Here is a 22,880-nt window from a genome sequence, read left to right as displayed (position 1 = left end):
TCAAATAAAAAAATATAATATTTAATACCTAAAAGAGTTAATTTAAATTGAAGGGGTATATAATTTAATTAATTGGTTTTGTGGAAAATAGGTTAAAATATAGTTTTTTTTATTGGTGTAATTAAGGTTGAGAGGCTAAATTGTCATAAAAAGAAACTTAGATTGCCAAACTAATTGGATTATGATTGTTAGTAATTAAATCATGAAAGTGTAGGGAGTTTTTTTTTTTGAAAAATCGAATTGAAACTTCGTAATTCAATGGTCCATGTGTTTAATGAAATTGAAGGTTGAGAGGCTAAATTGTCATAAAAAGAAACTTAGATTGCCAAACTAATTGGATTATGATTGTTAGTAATTAAATCATGAAAGTGTAGGGAGTTTTTTTTTTTTGAAAAATTGAATTGAAACTTCGTAATTCAATGGTCCATGTGTTTAATGCAATTGAAGGCTCCATTCGTTTTTTCCCATGCCCGTTTTCTTCTTGCGAGTACTATTCAACCCAAACTCTTCCTTGGGGCTTAACCCTTCCCTTGGGCTGCCATAGAGGACCAGAAGTGGAAATTATAAAAAAAAAAAACAAAAAAAAACCGATCGCATAGAGAGGGCAAGGCAGGAGAGGTCGACAATTTTTGGGTTAGTGTATTCGGTCGGCAGGAGAAGGAAGGAAGCATCGGTTGTGGTTCTAATCAAGTCTAGTAATTGATCAATACTCTTGGTAAGTTCTTGATCCTTCTTCTTCATGTGTTCATACTACAATTACTTGAGGCTATTGGAGATGGTTTCTTCCTCTTTGTAAGCCTATGGTCTTTCTTCTCATGATAATTCATCTTCAATTAGTGTGAATTGGTTGAAAACATTGTCAATTGCTTTTTATTTGACACTCTTGATCATAATGCTTCCTAGTCTCAATTCTTGAAGTTATGTATTGTTAATTTTTCAGCCCTATTGGGTGTGTTTAGTGGTTCCTTGGCTGTCAAAATCTTGTTATGAACACTCCTCAATGTGTTGTTAATCATGTTCAAGAATTGCTCAAAATCATGGAATCGATGCCTTTCTTTTGTTGCTAGATTTCATGCTTCTTTCTATGTCAATCCTAGTGATTTTTCATGAGGTATCTTTCTATAAAAAGGCCATGTTTTGAACCATTCAAAAGGTCTTCAAAGCAGTCCCTAATGTGGCTTAATGGTGGAGAAAACTCAAGCCCTAGTCGTGTTTTCTCTTTTAGCAAAGTACTTTGTTTTCCCATATAAACAATGTATTTTGAATCATGGATTGAGGTTAGAATTGTTATTTTAACTTCTATACATGTTGCTACTGTTAAGAACTAGATTTACATCTTTATAATTGATTTTGGTTGTGGCTTAATGGGTTAAGTTGTTAATTAACCATTAAAATGCAATGCTGGGAAAATTATGAAAAATTACTAATCTGTCCCTGTTTTCAAAAAAATCTAGAAAAATCATCAGAAGTCGTATTTATGATCCGTAAACTCTCAAAGTTTTAATTTTGGGTTTAGTTTGTCCATGATTTTTTCCAAGACTTGGTATTGTCCCTAACCAAGGTGAAAATCGTCTTTTTCACTGACTGGTCGGAAATTAGCTGCACCGACATTCTGCCTTGTAAAATTCATAGAAAATTGTAGAAAAATAGGTTGGACCTGTGCAAGTAGTACTTTTAAAGATAAAAGTATGAAATATCTGAATATAGAATAAAGTTGAAATTTTTATAGGTTTAAGTGGTGCTAAAGTGGCCTCGAACAGACTGTTATTTTAGGTCAAAATCTGAGAATTTGACCTAATAACCTATTTGCATGTTTGGGTAGTAAATTGCCATAATTTGTTCATGTACACTTCTAGTAATACATATATTTGTGGTGGACTAGGGTAAGGTTTAATATCTTAGGTCCTACAAGATTTGAAGTGTGGAAAGGGTGCTTATTTGTTCATGCTACTAGTCATTTAAGAAACACACGTACATTTCATTAAATTACAGTAATTACCAAATAAAAGTTCTTCACATTATTTATTTGGATGAAATTTTTTGCATCCCATATATTATTGGCAATATTATAAATGCTAAATGCCATAATTATATTATGTGTATTTGCAAATGTAGATTCATGTTAATAATCATTTTAATAAAAATAGTTAAATTCGACTTTGCTTATTTAAATATAATCGTTTTAAAGTGAGATTTTTATTATACACTTATAATGAATATTACTTTGGGTGATAAATAATTTAAGAAATAGTTTTTAAGATTTATTAACTTTTGTGTAAAATGATGGAACATTTTGTATCAATGTATATGAAAATTAGAATGATTGATTGTTTGATAAAAAATAGAATATAAACAAAAGCTGGAAAATATTAAGAGAATCTAATTTATGCATACATGATAAAAGATTAAATATTTAAATTAACCAATTTGTATGTTCACTTAAATCTATATATGCTGGAAAGAAAATGATAAATGTTTTTTTTTATAAAGGAAAACTCGTAAATTTGTAAGAATTTTCGAAAAACTTCATACGCTCTTTGAAATTTTATTTTATGCAAGTTTTTTAAAAATGATTTATAAGTTACTTTTTGGTTTGACAAATATTTTAAACATAAAATGGCATCTAGACCTACGGTATCAGGTGTTGCCCTCTTTCCTTAAGGTTGAGTGTGCAAGTCCCATCGTGGAAATAAATGGAATTAATGAGTAGTTTAGGCAAGGTTCTAAATAACATTAGGCATGACATGACGACAATGTCAAACCTCAAGCTTTTACCAGTTGTGGTGAGTCATGTCGTTCGTAAGACGTGGCTTAAGTTGACAATTTTGTATATAATTAATAATTATATATATATATATATATATATATATATATATATATATATATATATATACTGTAATTCATTTTTATATACATATTTGATTTAAGGCAGCATTTTGTTAAAGCGTGGAGGCAGATACAAGCTTTGGAGCCATGGCGGCCCATGACGAAGCCATGACAAACTTTCCTAAAACCTTGAGTTAGGAGTAGATAAGATTTGCTGTTTCAATATATATATATATATATATATATATATATATATATATATATATATATATATATATATATATATATATAGTTTGTTAAATACAATCTCGATGATTTTTATCAAGACACATTTCAATGGCAAAGAGTAGGCAACCAAAGATTCAAAACAAGCCACGCGGCGCAGAGCACAACGAAAATCTAGTAAATGCCAACTCCATACCATTTGATATTGGCAACTTTAAACTTAATGCTTATCTTTAATATGTATTTAACCCTTTCCATGTTCTCTTCTTGAGCTCCACCATGTGATGATGTGAAAGAAAAAAAAGTTAGTTACAAAAATAGTCTAATCGTAACTTACATATATAAAAGCACAAAACAACAACAACAAACACAATAACAATAAGAATAAAATTAAGATTGGAAATAGAAAGGTAGATATCGATAATTATGTCTCTAATAGGGGTAGCTAGAGTTACTGTGTCACCTTTGACATTTCGATATTTTAAAAATGCAATAAAGGTAGAATATGTCAAATTGAGCAATAAAAAAATAATCATGATACATAGTTACCCATAAGGGTCTAGTAACCTGATATCAAAATATTATCTAAAAAAAAGGAGAGTAACTCAAATCCACATGACATAAAAAAACATTTTAGTATTAGATAGAGGGGAGAATTTTCATGATATCATCAGAAGAAAACCGTGAGGAAAGAGAGAGGAAAGATAAGTAAATAACCTTTTTTAAATAAACTTAACTACATATAATACAATATATATATATATATATATATATATATATATATATATATATATATATATATATATCATTAAAATTAATATTATTAATTGGTAGTTAGTTTTTCCGGTTACAAGCTTTATGAAAAACACTCGTGCATTATTTTTCTTTTATTTTGAAGACTTGTCACATAAACAACTCCTAATTAACTCACGAACCCTAAAAATAACTTCAATGTAAAATAGTTAATACCCTACTTTCATTTGTCTATTCTTTTGTCTGACACCAACGCGACTCCATCTAGATTAGCGAAGCAGGTATGTTTCTCGATTTCGCTCTTCCTTTAACATCTCTTACCCTCTCTGTGCTTCTAACTCAATTGACTAAATCGTTATTTTTCATGAATTTTAGGGTTTAGTTATTGGTGCGGCGCATCAATCTTCTTATTTATATGTAACTTATCTACGATTTTTGCTGACTCATGATTTTATCTCTGTACGTCTTGAGTCTAACGTGATGCATGCGTATTTGGGTTGGTGATCTAAATGTGAATTAAATGCAATGTTGTTTGAATTTTGAGTATAAATTTCGCCTTTCAGTTTGGGGATGATCATTTTATCAATTAATTCAGTTTCTTTAGGGTTTCGTTTCATATCCTGGTATCTTTGTGATTATTAGTCATGAAATTTGTTTGCACATGCAATAACCATTTGTCTAGATGTGATATAGTGATCATTTGTTTGGCTATTAGTGTCTCAGGTAATAAGGTAATTAAATAAGCGGATCAGTTAGAAGGCCAATATTTAATTACTACCAAAACGAGGTCAAGTGTCGTTCATTTCAGCATCGGATAGCAGCCATGGCAAACAACACTCAACAAGTGCCTCGTGTGCTTGTGAATAGGGTGTCAGAGCAAGCTGTTTTCCCGTGTGGTGGTATTATTTCAAGGTGTGTGAGTACTCTCCCCTTTTTTTCCCAAGAAACACGCAACTCAGAACCTAGTTGAAATTAATTACTAATTAATTTTGGATTATATATAAAAAATATTATTTAGTCAAGAAGAGCCTAAAGGCCCAAGACCTTATCTTTGACCATTAATATTTAATAAGTCCAAGCCTACTACTAACCCAATTTGACTAGTCCAACACCACAACCCAAACCCAAGATGCTTAACCCATTACTTGATTCATTTGAATAAATGAGTGGACAAGACTTATAAGGTGGGAAAAAATTTTCTCTTCCTCCTATATGGGACAAGTCCCACATTGTAATTTTGTAGAACAAAGCTCCAACAATGATTTCATTTTTGATTGTTTAATATTTTTTTCGTTTGTGTTTAATTCGATCCAGTGCAAAGACGATCACATTACAAGGTTGGAATAGGACGTTGGTTCCCACGGACTTGAGGTTCATTATACCTGCGGGAGTATGTTTACACATTGGTATGCATTTTTATTGTAATATTTGTTTGCCAAATTAATTGTTTGTTATAAATACCATCGATTTGGTTTGTTTTGTTTTGTAGCTATTATACCTTATTTGTCGCAGCAATCCCTTTCAGTTAATCAAGGGTATATGTGTGGTCCCTGCTCAGATGCTCTGGTTTGGGTCGATATGTACAATAGGTCGGGTTCACCCTTTAAACTTAAAGCCGGCGATCATATTGCATGGTTGGATGTTTTACACAATAAAATCACACCAAAATTAATTGATGTCACCCCTCCTTTTAATAATCAACCAACTAGTTACAATTAACTAATGCATTACACAACGCTATTCAATAACCACTTCTTGATATGATACCTAACATGGTTAATTTACGAGTACAAACTTTGCGTCAATTTCAGATGGAATTGTTTTTGTTGAATTATTATGCACTTTTGAATAATATAAATCGGAAAACCACCTATACTTGGTGATAACGTTGATGTTATGTGTTTTTTATTTCTATAAAATTATACACTTACTTTTATCTAATATAATCATGTTGAAAGTTATGCATGAAAGCTATACACTTATTTAGTTTTATAGTTTCAAAAGGTGTTTGGACTGCTTATTCAACTTATGTATATCGTTTTTCAAAAGTGTTTATCAAATTATTAACCCAACAAAACAAAGGTTATTTTATTGTGTTTGAAAATTTTAAAATAATATGGCCAAAAGGGTATCCATATATTATTGACGTGTCCTTTTTTGAAATATACCTCGTTACTTTTTATTATATTTGGTACAATATATAACATAAATAATTTCGTAAACCTTGAATATATATATATATATATATATATATATATATATATATATATATATATATAGGTGAGTTCAGTTGAGAAAATAAAAAAGGTTGAGAATGGGGGAATCATTGTCAGCCACTCATTTAATTAGCCTCTAAACATAAAAGACACGGTGACAAACTTGTAAATATGATATAATAGCCTTCAATCACAAATACGAACAGTTGAAATTCATTCGTTTTTTGCTCTTTCAATCGAACCTTCAATTCTGTTTGAATATGAACATATCTTCAATATCTACGATTAATTATACTCCCAGAATCATTAGAACATCATCGATAATCAACAAAAATAATCAATTCGTATCATTCATTCAACATCGTTCATCAAATAAAACATCGAAATTAAGGTTAGAAAAAGATCAAATCCTTTTTTGTTAGAAATTTTCATATATTTCTCCACCAATCTACTATTTTGTAAGATTTAAGCAGTCAAAGTATCATATTTATCACATTTTTAAAAAAGTTAACTTGAATGCACTCCAACTGTTTGATGAAATGCATAAACTAAATTACCACGTTATATTCACATATGAATATGTTTTCTCATCTGAATCAATATGTGATTATTAAAACACAAAACAAATATGCAAGTATGTATGAATAACATATAAAAAAATTATATATTTCTGAAAACACATTGTAATATTCATATATGAATATACTGTGCAATATTCACATATGAATATATCAACTATTATTCATAAGTGAATATACGATGTATTATTTTCATGTGATATACCATGTACTACTATATAATATTCACATATGAAAATATCATATAATATTTATAAGTGAATATACCATCTAACATTCACAAGTGAATATACTACGTAAATATGAATATACTATGTTTAGTATATGCTATATTTCATATATGAATGATACTTAAATTGTAAAAAAAAAAATTAATCATAGCTTTATTCATAAGTGAATAACGAATGTACTGTAGTAAAAACCAGATTCATTTTTATTCACTTATGAATAACGATAGCTGAAAATATAAAAAAAATTAACTTTTTTATTTTATCTTAAAACTATATCAATATGGATGTCTATTTGTAGAGAATAAAAAATCATGAATTTTGGTATATTTAAAATCATTTTTCGATAAAAATAGCTTCTTAAAAATTAAAAAAAAAAACCGAAAAAACTATGTTTTTGTATATATTAAGGTAATGTTTAGCATAATTTAAGGAAACATGTTTTGTTGGAAAAGATATGTGCATTCCTTTCCCATTTCTGCTGGTACGTTGGAGACTTCTGCTGCAAAAATAAATGATTGGTCGAGAATGATTCCCCCATTCTCAACATTTTTTTTCTCAATTGAACCCTCCTATATATATATATATATACATATATATATATATATATATATATATATATATATATATATATAGGTAGAGGTTCATTTGAGACCACCTATATTTTGTGAGACATTGTAGCACCTGGTTCCTGGTACGTAAATCTTATTTGAGTATTTTCCATTTTTAGCCTTGGACTCGATGAGTCATAGGTCCAACTCATCGAGTAGAGACGGGACTCCGGGACACGTTTAAGTTGGTGACTCGGCAAGTCCATATTCCGGACTTGGCGAGTCACCGCTGTTGGATGAAACCCTAAGTTTCAGGGGTTTGCACCCTATTTAAACAACATATCTGCCCCAAGCCAACCCCCATTCACCCCCCCCCCCCCAGAGCTTCCAACCCTCCTTCTAAGCTATTCATAGAGAGTTTGAAGCAATTGTTGTGTGTTCTTGAAGGTTTTGAGGCAAAAGGGAAGTAGATCAAGAGGAAGGGAAGGGATCCAAGCATCTTTGTGCTCTCTCAGTAGTTCCTTTGAGGTATAACCCGTTTTCCCCCTGTTTCTATGCTTATTACTTCATTTAAGTCATTCTTGAGCCAATCCCCAAGCTTGTATGTGCAAATTATTTCGTAATAAGCTGATTGGCCCTTAGATCTAGGCATGGTTGAGCCGCAGGAGCTCAGATCTGTTGCCTTTATGGACCCTCATTGCATGAAGACCCTAGATCTACCCTTTTGGGTGCATTTTGAACCCTAAAACCCTTATTGGTGAATATCTACACGTAAAGTTGGAAACTTTACGTGTGATTCATGCTCTAGGAGCCCAGATCTGTGAATAGCATGGACTGGAATCGAGCAAATCCGTGTAGTTAATGGTTGCATGGCAACGACTCGGCGAGTCGTTCATCTGACTCGGCGAGTCGGTTCGCGAGTCTCCGAGTTTGTCCCCTTTTCGTAGTGTCGAGTGAGCAACGAGTCACGGGGTGTGACTCAGTGAGTCGGAAGCTGAACTCATCTACGGAGGAACTCGGGGAGTCAATGCCCTGACTCGACGAGTTCAAGGCAATCTCCTTAGATCAAGAACGGACTCGGTGAGCTGTTCATACAACTCGGCGAGTCGCAGCATAAGTGTTCTTCGGATGAAGAAGAACTCGGCGAGCTGTTCATACAACTCGGCGAGTCTTAGCATAATTGTTCATCGGATGAAGATGAACTCGACGAGTTGTTCATACAACTCGGCGAGTAGGATGAAAGACTTGAATATCAGTTTAGAAGGAGAACTCGTCGAGTCATCGCCTAACTCGACGAGTAGAAACGGGATTCAGGACAATTGTTTGGGTAGGGACTCGGCGAGTCGGTTCAACTGAAAGTTGACTCTGACTTTGACTTAGGGCATGATCAGGGGTAAAATGGTCATTTTACCCAAATGACAGTTAGCAGTGTTTGATTGAGTATGTTGTGGGAATTGCAGCCGGAGGATTTCCGGAGCAGCAACAACAACAGTAGACAGTCAGTTCCCGATCAGATCAGCAGCTACTTCGAGGTGAGTTACCTTCCAGTAGCGGTGGGTCTACGGCCACAATGCCGGCCCACCAGTAGGAGTTGTATGTAGATGATTGTCTCTGTGATATTCATCTAGGGATTACTACTACCTGTGTTATGTTTATGTGCTAGTATGATATGATGCTATGTGCTAGTGACAGTAGGGGGAGATAGTCCCCGAGGTATTCAGTTGGTAGGGCCGAAGGGGTAGTCATACCCAACCATGTTAGATAGATTCTGATATTGTGATACATGTTATGTGGTAGTAGTAGAGGGAGGAATAGTTCCCCAGTATCCGGTCGAGAGGACCGAAGGGGAGGCCAGCATCCGGATATGCTAGGCAGTATCCGATCGAGAGGACCAAAGGTGTAACAGCGTGAATTTCAAAACAATTTTTCGCATAATTTAAAAACATATTCATTTAGTTTTCATAAAAGATCAGTATTTGAAACTCCAATCAATGTCATACAAATAATCCCAAGATCACATATCATAAAAATCCCATGTGTGTGTACTGATCAAGCCGGCGCCTTCCCACGGTCATCGCTAGTACCTGAAACAATAAACACCAACACCGTAAGCACAAAGCTTAGTGAGTTCCCAAAAATACCACACATAACACATATTAGCCACTCAAGGCTATAACTCTGTCGGTCCGTAGACCCTACTCTGTGAACCCACTAGTTCTAACTCTGGGAACCTTCCGGTTCCAACTCTATAAACATGCACAACATAATTCACATAGAAATAATGCAGTACAACACATAACATACATATAGCATACAAATACTCTATCACATAACTCTGATTACCTACTCAAGGTAAAGTATAGTGAGAAGACTCACCTCGTATATCTCAATAAGTCGCGAATCCCAGAAATCACTCGTGCTCGATCCTCCGAGCTATAATCCTCCTATAACATCATATATCTCTAATTAACACTTTTACAACTAAGGTTGACTACCCCTATCAAGTCAACACTGGTCAACTCTGGTCAAGGGTTAACGGTCAACTTTGACCGGACTCGGCGAGAGCACTAGAGTGACTCGGCGAGTCTATACGTGTTCACTGACTCCCTAGGATCCTCTCTTGACACGTCGAGTACATCCCTAACTCGACGAGTTCCACCTGGCATGAATCACAGGGCCACCACGACTCAACTCGCCGAGTCTCAAGAACAACTCGGCGAGTTCCAGCTCGACTCAGTCCATCTGTCAACCCTCTCCAACTCTCCCTGACTCACTGAGTCAACCCTTAACTCGGCAAGACCACTCGCTGAGTGGTTAAGGACAATCTTCATGCTACTCGCCGAGTCTGTTCTTCGGACTCGGCGAGTCCATGCCATGCATCAACTCAATCTCGCTCCTGAGGTCATATCCGCTCCAACAACTCATAGATCTAGCGCTCCCAAGCACATTCATCACGTAAAGTCACAATCTTGGCTACCATGCAACGCCTACAAGGCTTCTTTTGGTGAAATGACATCTAAAATGGCAACCTAAGCCCCCAACACAAAAGGAAAGGCATAAAGCAGAGCATTTGGGACTCTCTGGACCTACTAAGGTCCAGATCTAGGTACCATTTCCCCATGGGACCTCTCACACTCCAAATACAAGGCAAACAAGGCATGAAGAAACCCTAGATTTGACCATATCAAGTAAAACACGAGAATAAGCTCTGAATGTTACCTCAAATAGTTTCCTCTACTGAAATGGAAGTAGATCCAAGCTCCTCCTAGCTTGGCCTTCTTCTTCCTTTCTTGGAAATACACACAAAAATGGTGAATAATGGCCTCTTATCTCACTCACAAGGACTCTCAGCTGCTCTGGTGCTCTCAAGGTCGAAGGTAGCCGCAATGAAGGGTTATAAGGCCCTTTAAATAGGGCTTAGGTGTCACAACTAGAAATTTTGTGTCTTGTAATCACTATACCTAAGTAAAATGTTGAATAAAAAACTTAAGAGCATGTGTGACACCTATTATTATAACATCAAAAACTTCAACCAAATACATCATACAAATACTACAAATAGTCAACAAGCAATTGGAAACCCTAGAAGTTCTTGCTTAAGTCCATTTTTGGACTAGGACTTCCTTATTGGACTCAATGGACCAATAAGCTTCCAATTTGACTATCATGGGCTTAGAACCCTTAATTGGGCTCTAATTGGACCCACATTAATTCATTTCAACATTATGGGCCATATTGGGCCTAGAATGAAATAAATTAAAAGTTTTGAACCATAATTAACCTAAACTAGCCCAACAAGATATAAAAATCACACTTATATCTTACAATCACACTTGTTCAGGGGAGCAACCTCAACTAGATAGTTACTTGTAGAATTCAACGATTTTCAAGTGAACGACCTCTCAAAACTGAACTCTCTTGTTTAATTGACCTCCCATATGAATTATCATATAAATATATATATATATATATATATATATATATATATATATATATATATATATATATATACAATCTCGATGATTTTTATCAAGACACATTTTAATGGCAAAGAGTAGGCAACCAAAGATTCAAAACAAGCCACGCAACGCAGAGCACAACGAAAATCTAGTAAATGCCAACTCCATACCATTTGATATTGGCAACTTTAAACTTAATGCTTATCTTTAATATGTATTTAACCCGTTCCATGTTCTCTTCTTGAGCTCCACCATGTGATAATGTGAAAGAAAAAAAAAGTTAGTTACAGAAATAGTCTAATCGTAACTTACATATATAAAAACACAAAACAACAACAACAAACACAATAACTTAAGATTGGAAATAGAAAGGTAGATATCGATAATTATGTCTCTAATAGGGGTAGCTAGAGTTACTGTGTCACCTTTGACATTTCGATATTTTAAAAATGCAATAAAGGAAGAATATGTCAAATTGATCAATAAAAAAATAATCATGATACACAGTTACCCACAAGGGTCTAGTAACCTGATATCAAAATATTTTTAAAAAAAAGGAGAGTAACTCAAATCCACATGACATAAAAAAACATTCTAGTATTAGATAGAGGGGAGAATTTTCATGATATCATCTCAGTAAAGGACAGAAGAAAACCGTGAGGAAAGAGAGAGGAAAGATGAGTAAATAACCTTTTTTTAATAAACTTAACTACATATAATACAATATATATATATATATATATATATATATATATATCATTAAAATTAATATTATTAATTGGTAGTTAGTTTTTCCGGTTACAAGCTTTATGAAAAACACTCGTGCATTATTTTTCTTTTATTTTGAAGACTTGTCACATAAACAACTCCTAATTAACTCACGAACCCTAAAAATAACTTCAATGTAAAATAGTTAATACCCTACTTTCATTTGTCTATTCTTTTGTCTGACACCAACGCGACTCCATCTAGATCAGCGAAGCAGGTATGTTTCTCGATTTCGCTCTTCCTTTAACATCTCTTACCCTCTCTGTGCTTCTAACTCAATTGAATAAATCGTTATTTTTCATGAATTTTAGGGTTTAGTTATTGGTGCGGCGCATCAATCTTCTTATTTATATGTAACTTATCTACGATTTTTGCTGACTCATGGTTTTATGTCTGTACCTCTTGAGTCTAACGTGATGCATGCGTATTTGGGTTGGTGATCTAAATGTGAATTAAATGCAATGTTGTTTGAATTTTGAGTATAAATTTCGCCTTTCAGTTTGGGGATGATCATTTTATCAATTAATTCAGTTTCTTTAGGGTTTCGTTTCATATCCTGGTATCTTTGTGATTATTAGTCATGAAATTTGTTTGAACATGCAATAACCATTTGTCTAGATGTGATATAGTGATCATTTGTTTGGTTATTAGTGTCTCAGGTAATAAGGTAATTAAATAAGCGGATCAGTTAGAAGGCCAATATTTAATTACTACAAATTAATTCAGTTTCTTTAGGGTTTCGTTTCATATCCTGGTATCTTTGTGATTATTAGTCATGAAATTTGTTTGAACATGCAATAACCATTTGTCTCGATGTGATATAGTGATCATTTGTTTGGTTATTAGTGTCTCAGGTAATAAGGTAATTAAATAAGCGGATCAGTTAGAAGGCCAATATTTAATTACTACAAAAACGAGGTCAAGTGTCGTTCATTTCAACATCGGATAGCAGCCATGGCAAACAACACTCAACAAGTGCCTCGTGTGCTTGTGAATAGGGTGTCAGAGCAAGCTGTTTTCCCGTGTGGTGGTATTATTTCAAGGTGTGTGAGTACCCTCCCCTTTTTTTCCCAAGAAACACGCAACTCAGAACCTACTTGAAATTAATTACTAATTAATTTTGGACTATATATAAATGTGGTGGTATTATTTCAAGGTGTGTGAGTACCCTCCCCTTTTTTTTCCCAAGAAACACGCAACTCAGAACCTAGTTGAAATTAATTACTACTTAATTTTGGACTATATATAAAATATATTATTTAGTCAGGAAGAGCCTAAAGGCCCATGACCTTATCTTTGACAATTAATATTTAATTTTTTTTTTTTGAGGAATCATTTTTTTTTGAATTAAATAAGTTCAATTGTCATCGTACAATGAGTCCAAGCCTACTACTAACCCAATTTTACTAGTCCAACACCACAACCCAAACTCAAGATGCTTAACCCATTACTTGATTCAGTTAAATAAATGTGTGGACAAGACTTATAAGGTGGGAAAAGGTTTTCTCTTCCTCCTATATGGGACAAGTCTCACATTGTAATTTTGTAGAACAAAGCTCCAACAATGATTTCATTTTTGATTGTTTAATATTTTTTTGTTAGTGTTTAATTCGATCCAGTGCAAAGACGATCACATTACCAGGTTGGAATAGGACGTTGGTTCCCACGGACTTGAGGTTCATTATACCTGCAGGAGTACGTTTACACATTGGTATGCATTTTTATTGTAATATTTGTTTGCCAAATTAATTGTTTGTTATAAATACCATCGATTTGGTTTGTTTTGTTTTGTAGCTATTATACCTGATTTGTCGCAGCAATCCCTTTCAGTCGATCAAGGGTATATTTGTGGTCCCTGCTCAGATGCGCTGGTTTGGGTCGATATGTACAATAGTTCGGGTGCACCCTTTGAACTTAAAGCGGGCGATCATATTGCATGGTTGGATGGTTTACACAATAAAATCACACCAAAATTAATTGATGTCACCCCTCCTTTTAATAATCAACCAACTAGTTACAAGTAACTAATGCATTACACAATGCTATTCAATAACCACTTCTTGATATGATACCTAACATGGTTAATTTACGAGTACAAACTTTGCGTCAATTTCAAATGGAATTGTTTTTGTTGAATTATTATGCACTTTTGAATAATATAAATCGGAAAACCACCTATACTTGGTGATAACATTGATGTTACGTGTTTTTTATTTCTATAAAATTATACACTTATTTTTATCTAATATAATTATGTTGAAAGTTATGCATGTAACATTGTAGCTCTTAACTTATTTAGTTTTATAGTTTCAAGAGGGTGTTTGGACTGCTTATACAACTTATGTATATCGTTTTTCAAAAGTGTATCAAATTATTAACCCAACAAAACAAATGTTATTTTATTGTGTTTGAAAATTTTAAAATAATATGGCCAAAAGGGTATCCATATATTATTGACGTGTCCTTTTTTAACATATACCTCATTATTTTTTATTATATTTTGTATAATATATAACAGAAATAATTTCGTAAACCTTGAATATATATATATATATATATATATATATATATATATATATATATATATATATATATATATATATATATATATATATATAGGAAGGAATTTTTTGAGAACTTATAGTTTCTCGAGAACCCGAGAACTAAAGGTGGGACGTTAAATTGAAAATTTTAATGGCTTAGATCAAAGATGGGATACTTGTAATTATCAACACTTTTAATGGTATATTAGACTTTTAAATAATTGATCGGAGGGGTATATTAGGGATAAAATATATTATTTCATAAAAATTAATTTAACTAATTTAAGAAAATCAAATTCTCTCTTGATTACTTACCGATTCTATCTTTCTCTCTCTACCCCCTTCTCTCTTACACACAAGAAGTCTTCATCGTTCCGCCATGGTGCTTCCTTCGCTGACGAAATCATCAACGAGAGATCGAGAGAGAACATAGTGTTCATAGATCTCTCTCTTTCGTTCCTCTCGATTCACCTCCAGATGGTGTCAAATTCTCGTTCACATTCTTCCTTGGCGTCTTCTTACTGCCTCCAAATTAATATCCACCATCAATCCAAGTTTCATCGCCAATGATGATCAATTGATCTGAAATCTACCACTGATCAATGCTTCATTATTGTTGATTATAAAAAATATGAAGGTGCGATCTGTTCTTTTCACTTTTTGAGTTGAAGATCGAGTGGAGGTCAAGGCGAATTTATTGCTCCTAATTATGAAGTTACTGCTCTTGATTCTCGATGCTATGGATGTAAGATCGTTTTTCTCGTATATATTTTATGTCCATTTGTAGTTGTTTTACACAAGTTGCTAGGTTATTCCAAAAATTTGAACGCATCTATAGATGATTTTTTGATATTTTGCGATTACCAGAACTTTACATTCATAAGCATATTGTTTATGAATAATCACTTTCATTTTTTTATACCCCTATTAACACACATATCTTGATGCCATTCTCTAATGAAGCTCCTTCAAGGGAAGACCTAGATTTTCCAGGTGGAAAAGTCAAATTTACCCCCAAACTAACTTTCACATCTTAAAGTATAGATGAAAGGGCTCCTTGTTATCAAGTGCTTAATGAAAATGGACATATAATCATGAATAGTGATTCAGTTCAGGTAAATACTAAAACATAACTTATTTAATTAACAATATCAATTCTTTTTATATTTCTTAAAGGCATAAAGGATCTTTTTGTCTTTTCAACATACAGATCAACAAAGAACTTGTTGTGAAAATGTATGTTGACATGGTAACACTCCAAGTTGTGGATACTATTTTCTATGAGGCACAAAGACAAGGAAGAATATCATTTTATCTGACAACAATTGGTGAAGAGGCAATCAATATTGCATCAGCTGCAACTCTTAACATCAATGACTTTGTCATTCCTCATGTTTTACTTTTTATGATCTTTTTTAATTACATTCATAGATTAAAATCATCAATATTATATCGTTTTTTTATTAATTAAAGTTTGAAATTCTTGTATCGTTTTTTATGTCTTTTCAACATACAGATTAACAAAGAACTTGCTGTGAAAATGTATGCTGACATGACAACACTGCAAGTTATGGATAATATTTTCTATGAGGAACAAAGACAAGGAAGAATATAATTTATCTTTTTTTTTTAACATAAATGACTTTTTCTTTTCCTCAGGTTTTACTTTTTATGATCTTTTATAATTACTTTCATAGATTAAAATCATCAAAAATTTGAACGCATCTAAAGACAAAAAGATCCTTTATACCTTTAAGAAATATAAAAAGAATTGATCTTGTTAATTAAATAAGTAAAGTTTTAGTATTTACCTGAACTGAATCACTATTCATGATTATATGTCCATTTTCATTAAACACTCGATAACAATGAGCCCTTTCCTCTATAGTTTTAGATGTGAAAGTTAGTTTTGGGATAAAATTGACTTTTCCACCTGGAAAATCTAGGTCTTCCCTAGAAGGAGCTTCATTAGAGAACTGCATCAGGGTATGTGTGTTAATAGGGGTATAAAAAAAATGAAAGTGATTATTCATAAACGATATCATATTTTGTAGTTGTTCTGATTTATATATGTATCTCCACGTAACCCCCTGGCCCTACAAATTATTGCATACTATAATTTTTTCAGTCAAGTGCACCCAACTCAAAGATACATGTGGTCAATTGATGTGTATGCTAGGTTTGTTGTTTCTATTTAAGCAATGTACTTAACTACTTATCCTTTTTTTTATACAAAAAATTAATTTTAAGTTTTTATGTTGGATTTATTCAGTTGTGGAATGAATGGTTACTTGTGGTTGTGTGAGAGAAATGGTTTCAGGATGGTGCTTCCTTCCCTAATTAATGGCTTAGGGGATATTATGAATAACCATGTCATGTAAGTTTCCTTAAAAACAGTATTTTAAAAAAAAAAAACTTTTTTTTTAAATTTAGTTATTGTTTTGCAGAAATGTGACGTATATAAATCCAACACCTCATAAACATATTCCAGAACCTCCAAAAGGTGTAGTCATGCCAAAGAAGGTGTGTTTTTCACCTTTTTGTGTATATATTTATTGAAAGTATTATTATATTATATAAAAAATGATGTATATATTGATGACATGTGTAACGCCCCGTTCCTAGGAGTACCTAATTGTGAGTCCCCGGGATTTAAGAGAAATGATATTTTGGTCCTCTTGTGGGAAAAGTGGAAAATGAGGGACAAGTATGAAATTTGGGGACTCGCCGAGTACGCCCAGCGTAAGGCGTAAGTGGACGCGGGTGCAAGGTTGAGTACGCCCAGCGTACTCTCAGAGTTCTAAAACCCTAAAATTAGGGTCAGCCACTATATAAGGAACATGTTGGTGTATACCCTAGCCTCCATAAGCTCTCCCTTAACCTCAGAAACCCTAGATAGCCGTTCCACCTCCATTGTTGGGTGTGTTTGGCCTTGAAAAGGTTATTTTGGCAAGGAGAGCATAAAGGAAGAAAGGAGAAGTTGTCAAAGAAGGAGAGAAACGGCTGGAGCTTATAAATCTGGGAAGACATCATCCTTTGGAGCCTATTTGAGGTATAAAGCTTCTTGCTTGACATTCATATTGTGTAGATCTATGTGTTGTGAAGCTTTGACACCATTCTTGTCCCAAAAGTCCTCATCTTGATGAATGTTTTGAGTTGGCCGAGATTATTTGTCCTTTCAGACCTTTGGAGAGGTCTTGAGTGAGAAAAATGAGGTCCCAAGGGCTGTGGTTGTTTCTTGGGTGAGATATGTGGGTCTTAATGGATTAAGACCTTGGATTAAGAGCTTTATGGACGTCCCAAGTGATAAATTTTTAGACTTTATGAACCTTAGGCATGTTTGGCCTAGGGATCTGAAGTTTGGGCTTAAGAGCTTAAGTTATTAAGAAGTTATGGGGACTTACTGAGTAGCGAAGTTACGTCCCGCGTAACAAGTGAGTATGCCCCGCGTAGCGATTCAGTGCCCCGATCCCCTGTTGTGAATTTGCCTGTACGCCCAGCGTACCAAGGAGGGTACGCCCAGTGTACTCCCACTGTTGGGTTTTCATTTTGGGCCTTAGGGTTTGGGCTGTTATTTGGGCTACTGGATTTTGGGCCGTGACTAGACATTATGGTTAGAGTATTGTGGGCCCATTGGTTGTTATGGATCATGAGTTTAGGCCCTTTGGTGAGGTGGGCCCAATTTAGTAAATTGGGCCAATAATGGGCTTTGTTTTGGACTTCTGGACTTTGGGCCATTAGTGGGCTTGGGAGCTTACCTAGTGTTGGGCCGGATTGAGTTAGGAGTAAAATGGTCAATTTACCCTTAGAAGAGTATTGTGCTTGGCCTAATGTTTATTTGTGCTATGTTGGCTAGTTCGGGATTTTCGGTGAGTCGGTGATTCGAGAATCTGCGTCTGCAGTTCAGAGTTTTGGCAGTGCGAGGTGAGTTATCCTCACTATATCAACAGGGTCTAAGGCACCAAGGCCGACCCTTTATCGGATTGAGATCCGGGTATTGTTGTTATGTTATTGCTTTGATATGTTTGCATCCTGGTAGTTAGGATGGTGTATGTTAGAGACCTGGTTGAGGTCGGTATCCTGATATGTAGGGTGATGCTATGCTAGTGACCGGTTAGGTCGATATCCTGGTTAGGATGATGATATGCTATATGATCTATTTGATCGGCTTGTTGTCTGTGAATTGATATACGATTGTATGTTTATGTGCACATGGTTGATTGGACTGGAGTTGGGTTGAGGTGGGTCCTGCTTTGTGCTGTAGGCCAAGATACCTAGGGCGGACCGGTTGTCCCGAAGGCCCAACGAGCGGTCCGGATAGGTTGTAGACCCCAAGAGGGCGGACCAGACGTGCCAAGGCTCGGAGAGTGGACCAGGCCGACTGAAGGCCCGGTGCGGGCAGACCAATCACACTGTAGACTCGATGTATATGGCTAGACTCGGAGGGTGGACCAGGTGGAATGTTAGCCGGTGCGGCGGACCAGCCACACAGTAGACCCGAAATGCATGGCTGTTCTGTGATAAGATATGATATGGCATGTTATGCGTGTAACAACCGAAAAATACAACCAATTTTAAATTTTTCAAAAACATCTCGATTCCATAAAATCTTTACAAAATGGTTTTCAGTACAAAACATTTAACGTGTTCCCAGAATCACAACACTACAAAATCATGAGGAGCGGTACGATCACGCCTTCGCCTTGCCACGATCACCTGAAGAACCTGAAAAACATAAAACCGCAACTGTAAGCCCGAAAGCTTAGTGAGATATCCCCAAAATACCAACCACATATACCATACACGCATAACATGCCATAACATATCTGATCACAGAACAGCCATGCACTCCGGGTCTACTGCATGAATGGTCCGCCCGCACCGGGCCTTTAGTCTGTCTGGTCCACTCTCCGAGTCTATCCACATGCATCGAGTCTGCAGTGTGATTGGTCCGCCCGTTCCCGAGCCTTCAATCCACTTGGTCCACTCTCTGAGTCTACAGTATGAATGGTCCGCCCGCACCGGGCCTTCAGTCTGTCTGGTCCACTCTCCGAGCCTTCGGCATGTCTGGTCCGCCCTTTTGGGCCTACAGCCTATCCGGACCGCTCGCTGGGCCTACGGGACAACCGGTCCGCCCTGGGTATCTTGGCCTACTGCACACAACAGGACCCGCCTCAACCCAACTCCAGTCCAAACAACCATGTGCACATACATACATACAATCATAAAGCAAATCACAGTCCACAAGCAGATCAAACAGATCACATAACATATCATCATCCTAACCAGGATACCGACCTAACAGGTCACTAGCATAGCGCCTCCCTATCTCTTAGGATACCGATCTCAATCAGGCCTCTAACATATACCATCCTAACTCTCAGGATGCAAACATATCACAGCAACAACATAACAATAACATAGCAACAACTACCCGGATCTCAATCCGATAAGGGTCGGCCTTGGTGCCTTAGACCCCGTTGATATAGTGAGGATAACTCACCTCAAAACTGCCGACTGAACAGATAACCCAAGCTGCTCCGATCACTGATACGATCTCCACCATTGGTCAACCACCAATGCACTAAACTCAAAACAATAATCAACAATTACTGAAATACCCCTGGAAACCACTGGTCAACCCTTGGCCCAAGACAAGGTCAAAGTCAACCCCTGACTGACTCTACTCGCCGAGTCAACCCTATGACTCGCCGAGTTCCCATACTCAGAACTTTACTCAATCTGCGACCTAACTCGCCGAGTCACCCCGAGACTCGCCGAGTCCAACAACTCATAGTCCACTCGCACACAACTCACCGAGTCATCCCTTGACTCACCGATTCTCGACTCAACCAGAGAATATCAGGACTCTTCGACAAGACTCGCCGAGTCCAAGAACAGACTCGCCGAGTCTAAGGCTATCTTCAACCTACTCACCGAGTTGTTCATACAACTCGCCGAGTTCCAGGCCATCTTCATCCGACTCGCCGAGTTGTTCTTCCAACTCGTCGAGTTCCAGCTCATCTTCAAGCAACTCGTTGAGTACACCCATGTGACTCACCGATTACCACCGCTCTGAATCCATTCAGAAGCATTCCAGGCCATGCAATTGCTCCAAAACATAGATCTAGCCTCCTACAACTCATCCAACACGTAAAGTGGCAAACTTTACGTGAATCCAAAGAGATATATGCATTTTGCACATTAGGGCTAAGGTTTGGGACAAGATAGCTTCATCCAACACTCATCACAGGGACTTTCATGCATTCCAACTCTTCTCCATTCCAGATCTGAGGTAGCAACCTCAGATCTAACCTCTAGACTCCAAAATATCCCAAGATAAGCTTCCCTCAAACCCCAAAATGAAGAAACAAGATAACAACAGCCTAAGAACGAGATATTACCTCAAAAGAACGCCCCAACTGCAAGGAAACTCGAATCCAAGCAAAGCCCCTTGTTCCACACCTTCAAACTCTCAAACTTTCTTCAACAAATACTTCTCCAAGCTCCAATCCACTCAACAATGGTGCTTCTCCGCGATTTAGGGTTTCTGGGACTCAAGGGGGGGGGGGGGATAAAGAGGCTGGGGAGGGAACATAATGCTCTTTATATAGGGCTCAACCCCGAGAATTAGGGTTTTCTCCACTCAGCGCCTACTCGCCGAGTCCATCTCATTGACTCGCCGAGTCGGCTACTTAACACGCGACCAAGTCGCGACTCTACTCGCCGAGTCCATCCATGGACTCGCCGAGTCACTCTTTCCCAATTAACACTTTTAGCCCTTCAACTCTACTCTTGCTATTTCGGGATGTTACAATGCGTGTATGGTATATGTGGTTGGTATTTTGGGGATATCTCACTAAGCTTTCGGGCTTACAGTTGTGGTTTAATGTTTTTCAGGTTCTTCAGGAGACCGTGGCAAGGCGAAGGCGTGATCGTACCGCTCCTCATGTTTATGTTGTGATGTGATTCTCGGAATACTTTAATTTAATTGTATTGAAAACCTTTTTTTGATAATTTAATGAAATTGGGTTGTTTTTGAAAAATTTAAATTGGATGGAATTTTTCGGTTGGTATCAGAGCCTTGGTTTGAGTGAATTGGAGGAACACTCGTGTGACTCCAGTCTCAAATCGAGGAGGGTTTTCAAAAGAGTATTTAAAATGGTTTTCAAAATGAGTAAAGGAGGACATGGAGGTACGATCAGTCGGAGCCAGTAAGTAACCCCAAAATACCATACATGATATTTGTTTTTGAGCTTTTATAGAACAGCATGCTAGTGCTAGGCTAGGGATCTTCAGGATTTCATGATAATGTTGCCTGATTTATGATGCCTGTTAGCCTAGGGTTTCCTTGTGGGAGATTTCTAGTGTTCCTCTAGTAGTGAGGGTTGAGCGTTTGTTATGTATGTTTTCACTAGGGTGTTGTGGTAGTACTTCATACAAATATGGGTAGGTGTGGAAGGCAGTATGGGCCCGTACTAGTGAAAGCACAGGACCCATACGCGTATTAAGGAAACCATGACCTCTAGGGTTGGATTGAGAGTTGGTTCCCGGGATAGTGGGAAGAATCTGAGATTTTGTGGTGTATTTCAGTATGGAGATTTCGAGGCATGCTGGGAGTGGATCCGGGTCAGGATCGGGAGCAGGAGAGGGAGTTCCGGGCAGGTCAGTACCGCCGGAGGTTATTGGTCAGATGAGCACGTGCGAGCTGGATGCGAGGATTCGTGAGATCCTGCGTGATGAGATTGCTGCATTGTTCCGGGCTGAGTTGCCGGAACTGTTTGGGTCGATCAAGACCGACATGGTTGAGTATTTTGATGAGCGCTATGCAGCTCTCACAGAGACGGCTGCCGCGGCGGCTACAACGGTTGTACCAGCGGCAGGGGGAGGAGCTGGTCGGGGTTTTCAGTATCGGGATTTCGATAATACGAAGCCTCCCACCTTTGATGGAGTTCAGGACTCGATTGTTGCTATGAGATGGTTATCGGACGTGGAGGGGTGTTTCTTCACGTGTTCATGCCCTGCCGATCAGCGGGTGCGGTGTGCTCTGAACCTGTTGAGGCTCGGGGCGAAGGATTGGTGGAGATTGACCATGGGGTCATATTCGGATGCGCAGAGGGCTGCGGTTTCATGGGATCAGTTCAGAGAGATGTTCAGCACTCGTTATGTTCCGCGGGTTGAGAAAGAGAGATTGGCTCAGGAGTTCCTGGAGCTAAAGCAGGGATCGGAGTCGG

At 36.6% G+C, this 22,880-nt stretch overlaps 3 protein-coding genes across 4 annotated transcripts; all 3 read left to right on the top strand.

Annotated features, from left to right (window-relative positions):
• Window positions 1-504: 504 nt before the first annotated feature.
• LOC145093653 (deoxyuridine 5'-triphosphate nucleotidohydrolase-like) lies at window positions 505-5,690 on the top strand. 2 transcript variants are annotated; one of them, XM_079031851.1, is made up of 4 exons: window positions 505-715; window positions 4,528-4,716; window positions 5,119-5,210; window positions 5,294-5,690. In XM_079031851.1, exons 2-4 carry the CDS (start codon window positions 4,628-4,630, stop codon window positions 5,521-5,523), a joined length of 411 nt encoding a protein of 136 aa, XP_078887977.1. In that variant the 5' UTR covers window positions 505-715; window positions 4,528-4,627; the 3' UTR covers window positions 5,524-5,690. The 2 variants fall into 2 exon arrangements, with proteins under 2 accessions (XP_078887977.1, XP_078887976.1); XM_079031850.1 differs by having other exon boundaries at window positions 506-715; window positions 4,520-4,716.
• Window positions 5,691-12,848: 7,158 nt separating this feature from the next.
• Window positions 12,849-14,294, top strand: LOC145093654 (deoxyuridine 5'-triphosphate nucleotidohydrolase-like). Its single transcript, XM_079031852.1, has 3 exons — window positions 12,849-13,146; window positions 13,723-13,814; window positions 13,898-14,294. The coding sequence occupies exons 1-3, from the start codon at window positions 13,058-13,060 to the stop codon at window positions 14,125-14,127; spliced, it is 411 nt and encodes a 136-aa protein (XP_078887978.1). The 5' UTR covers window positions 12,849-13,057; the 3' UTR covers window positions 14,128-14,294.
• Window positions 14,295-14,978: 684 nt separating this feature from the next.
• Window positions 14,979-16,641, top strand: LOC145094819 (2-oxoisovalerate dehydrogenase subunit alpha 2, mitochondrial-like). Its single transcript, XM_079032844.1, has 3 exons — window positions 14,979-15,761; window positions 15,857-16,039; window positions 16,163-16,641. Exons 1-3 carry the CDS (start codon window positions 15,741-15,743, stop codon window positions 16,259-16,261), a joined length of 303 nt encoding a protein of 100 aa, XP_078888970.1. The 5' UTR covers window positions 14,979-15,740; the 3' UTR covers window positions 16,262-16,641.
• The last annotated feature ends 6,239 nt before the right edge of the window (window positions 16,642-22,880 follow it).

The sequence above is a fragment of the Lactuca serriola genome, chromosome 3, assembly GCF_051521515.1.
Source record: "Lactuca serriola cultivar US96UC23 chromosome 3, Lser_US96UC23_V15, whole genome shotgun sequence".
Lineage (NCBI taxonomy): Eukaryota > Viridiplantae > Streptophyta > Magnoliopsida > Asterales > Asteraceae > Lactuca > Lactuca serriola.
Note: the sequence above shows the minus strand (reverse complement) of the source record. Positions and strands in the feature narration are given on the sequence as shown.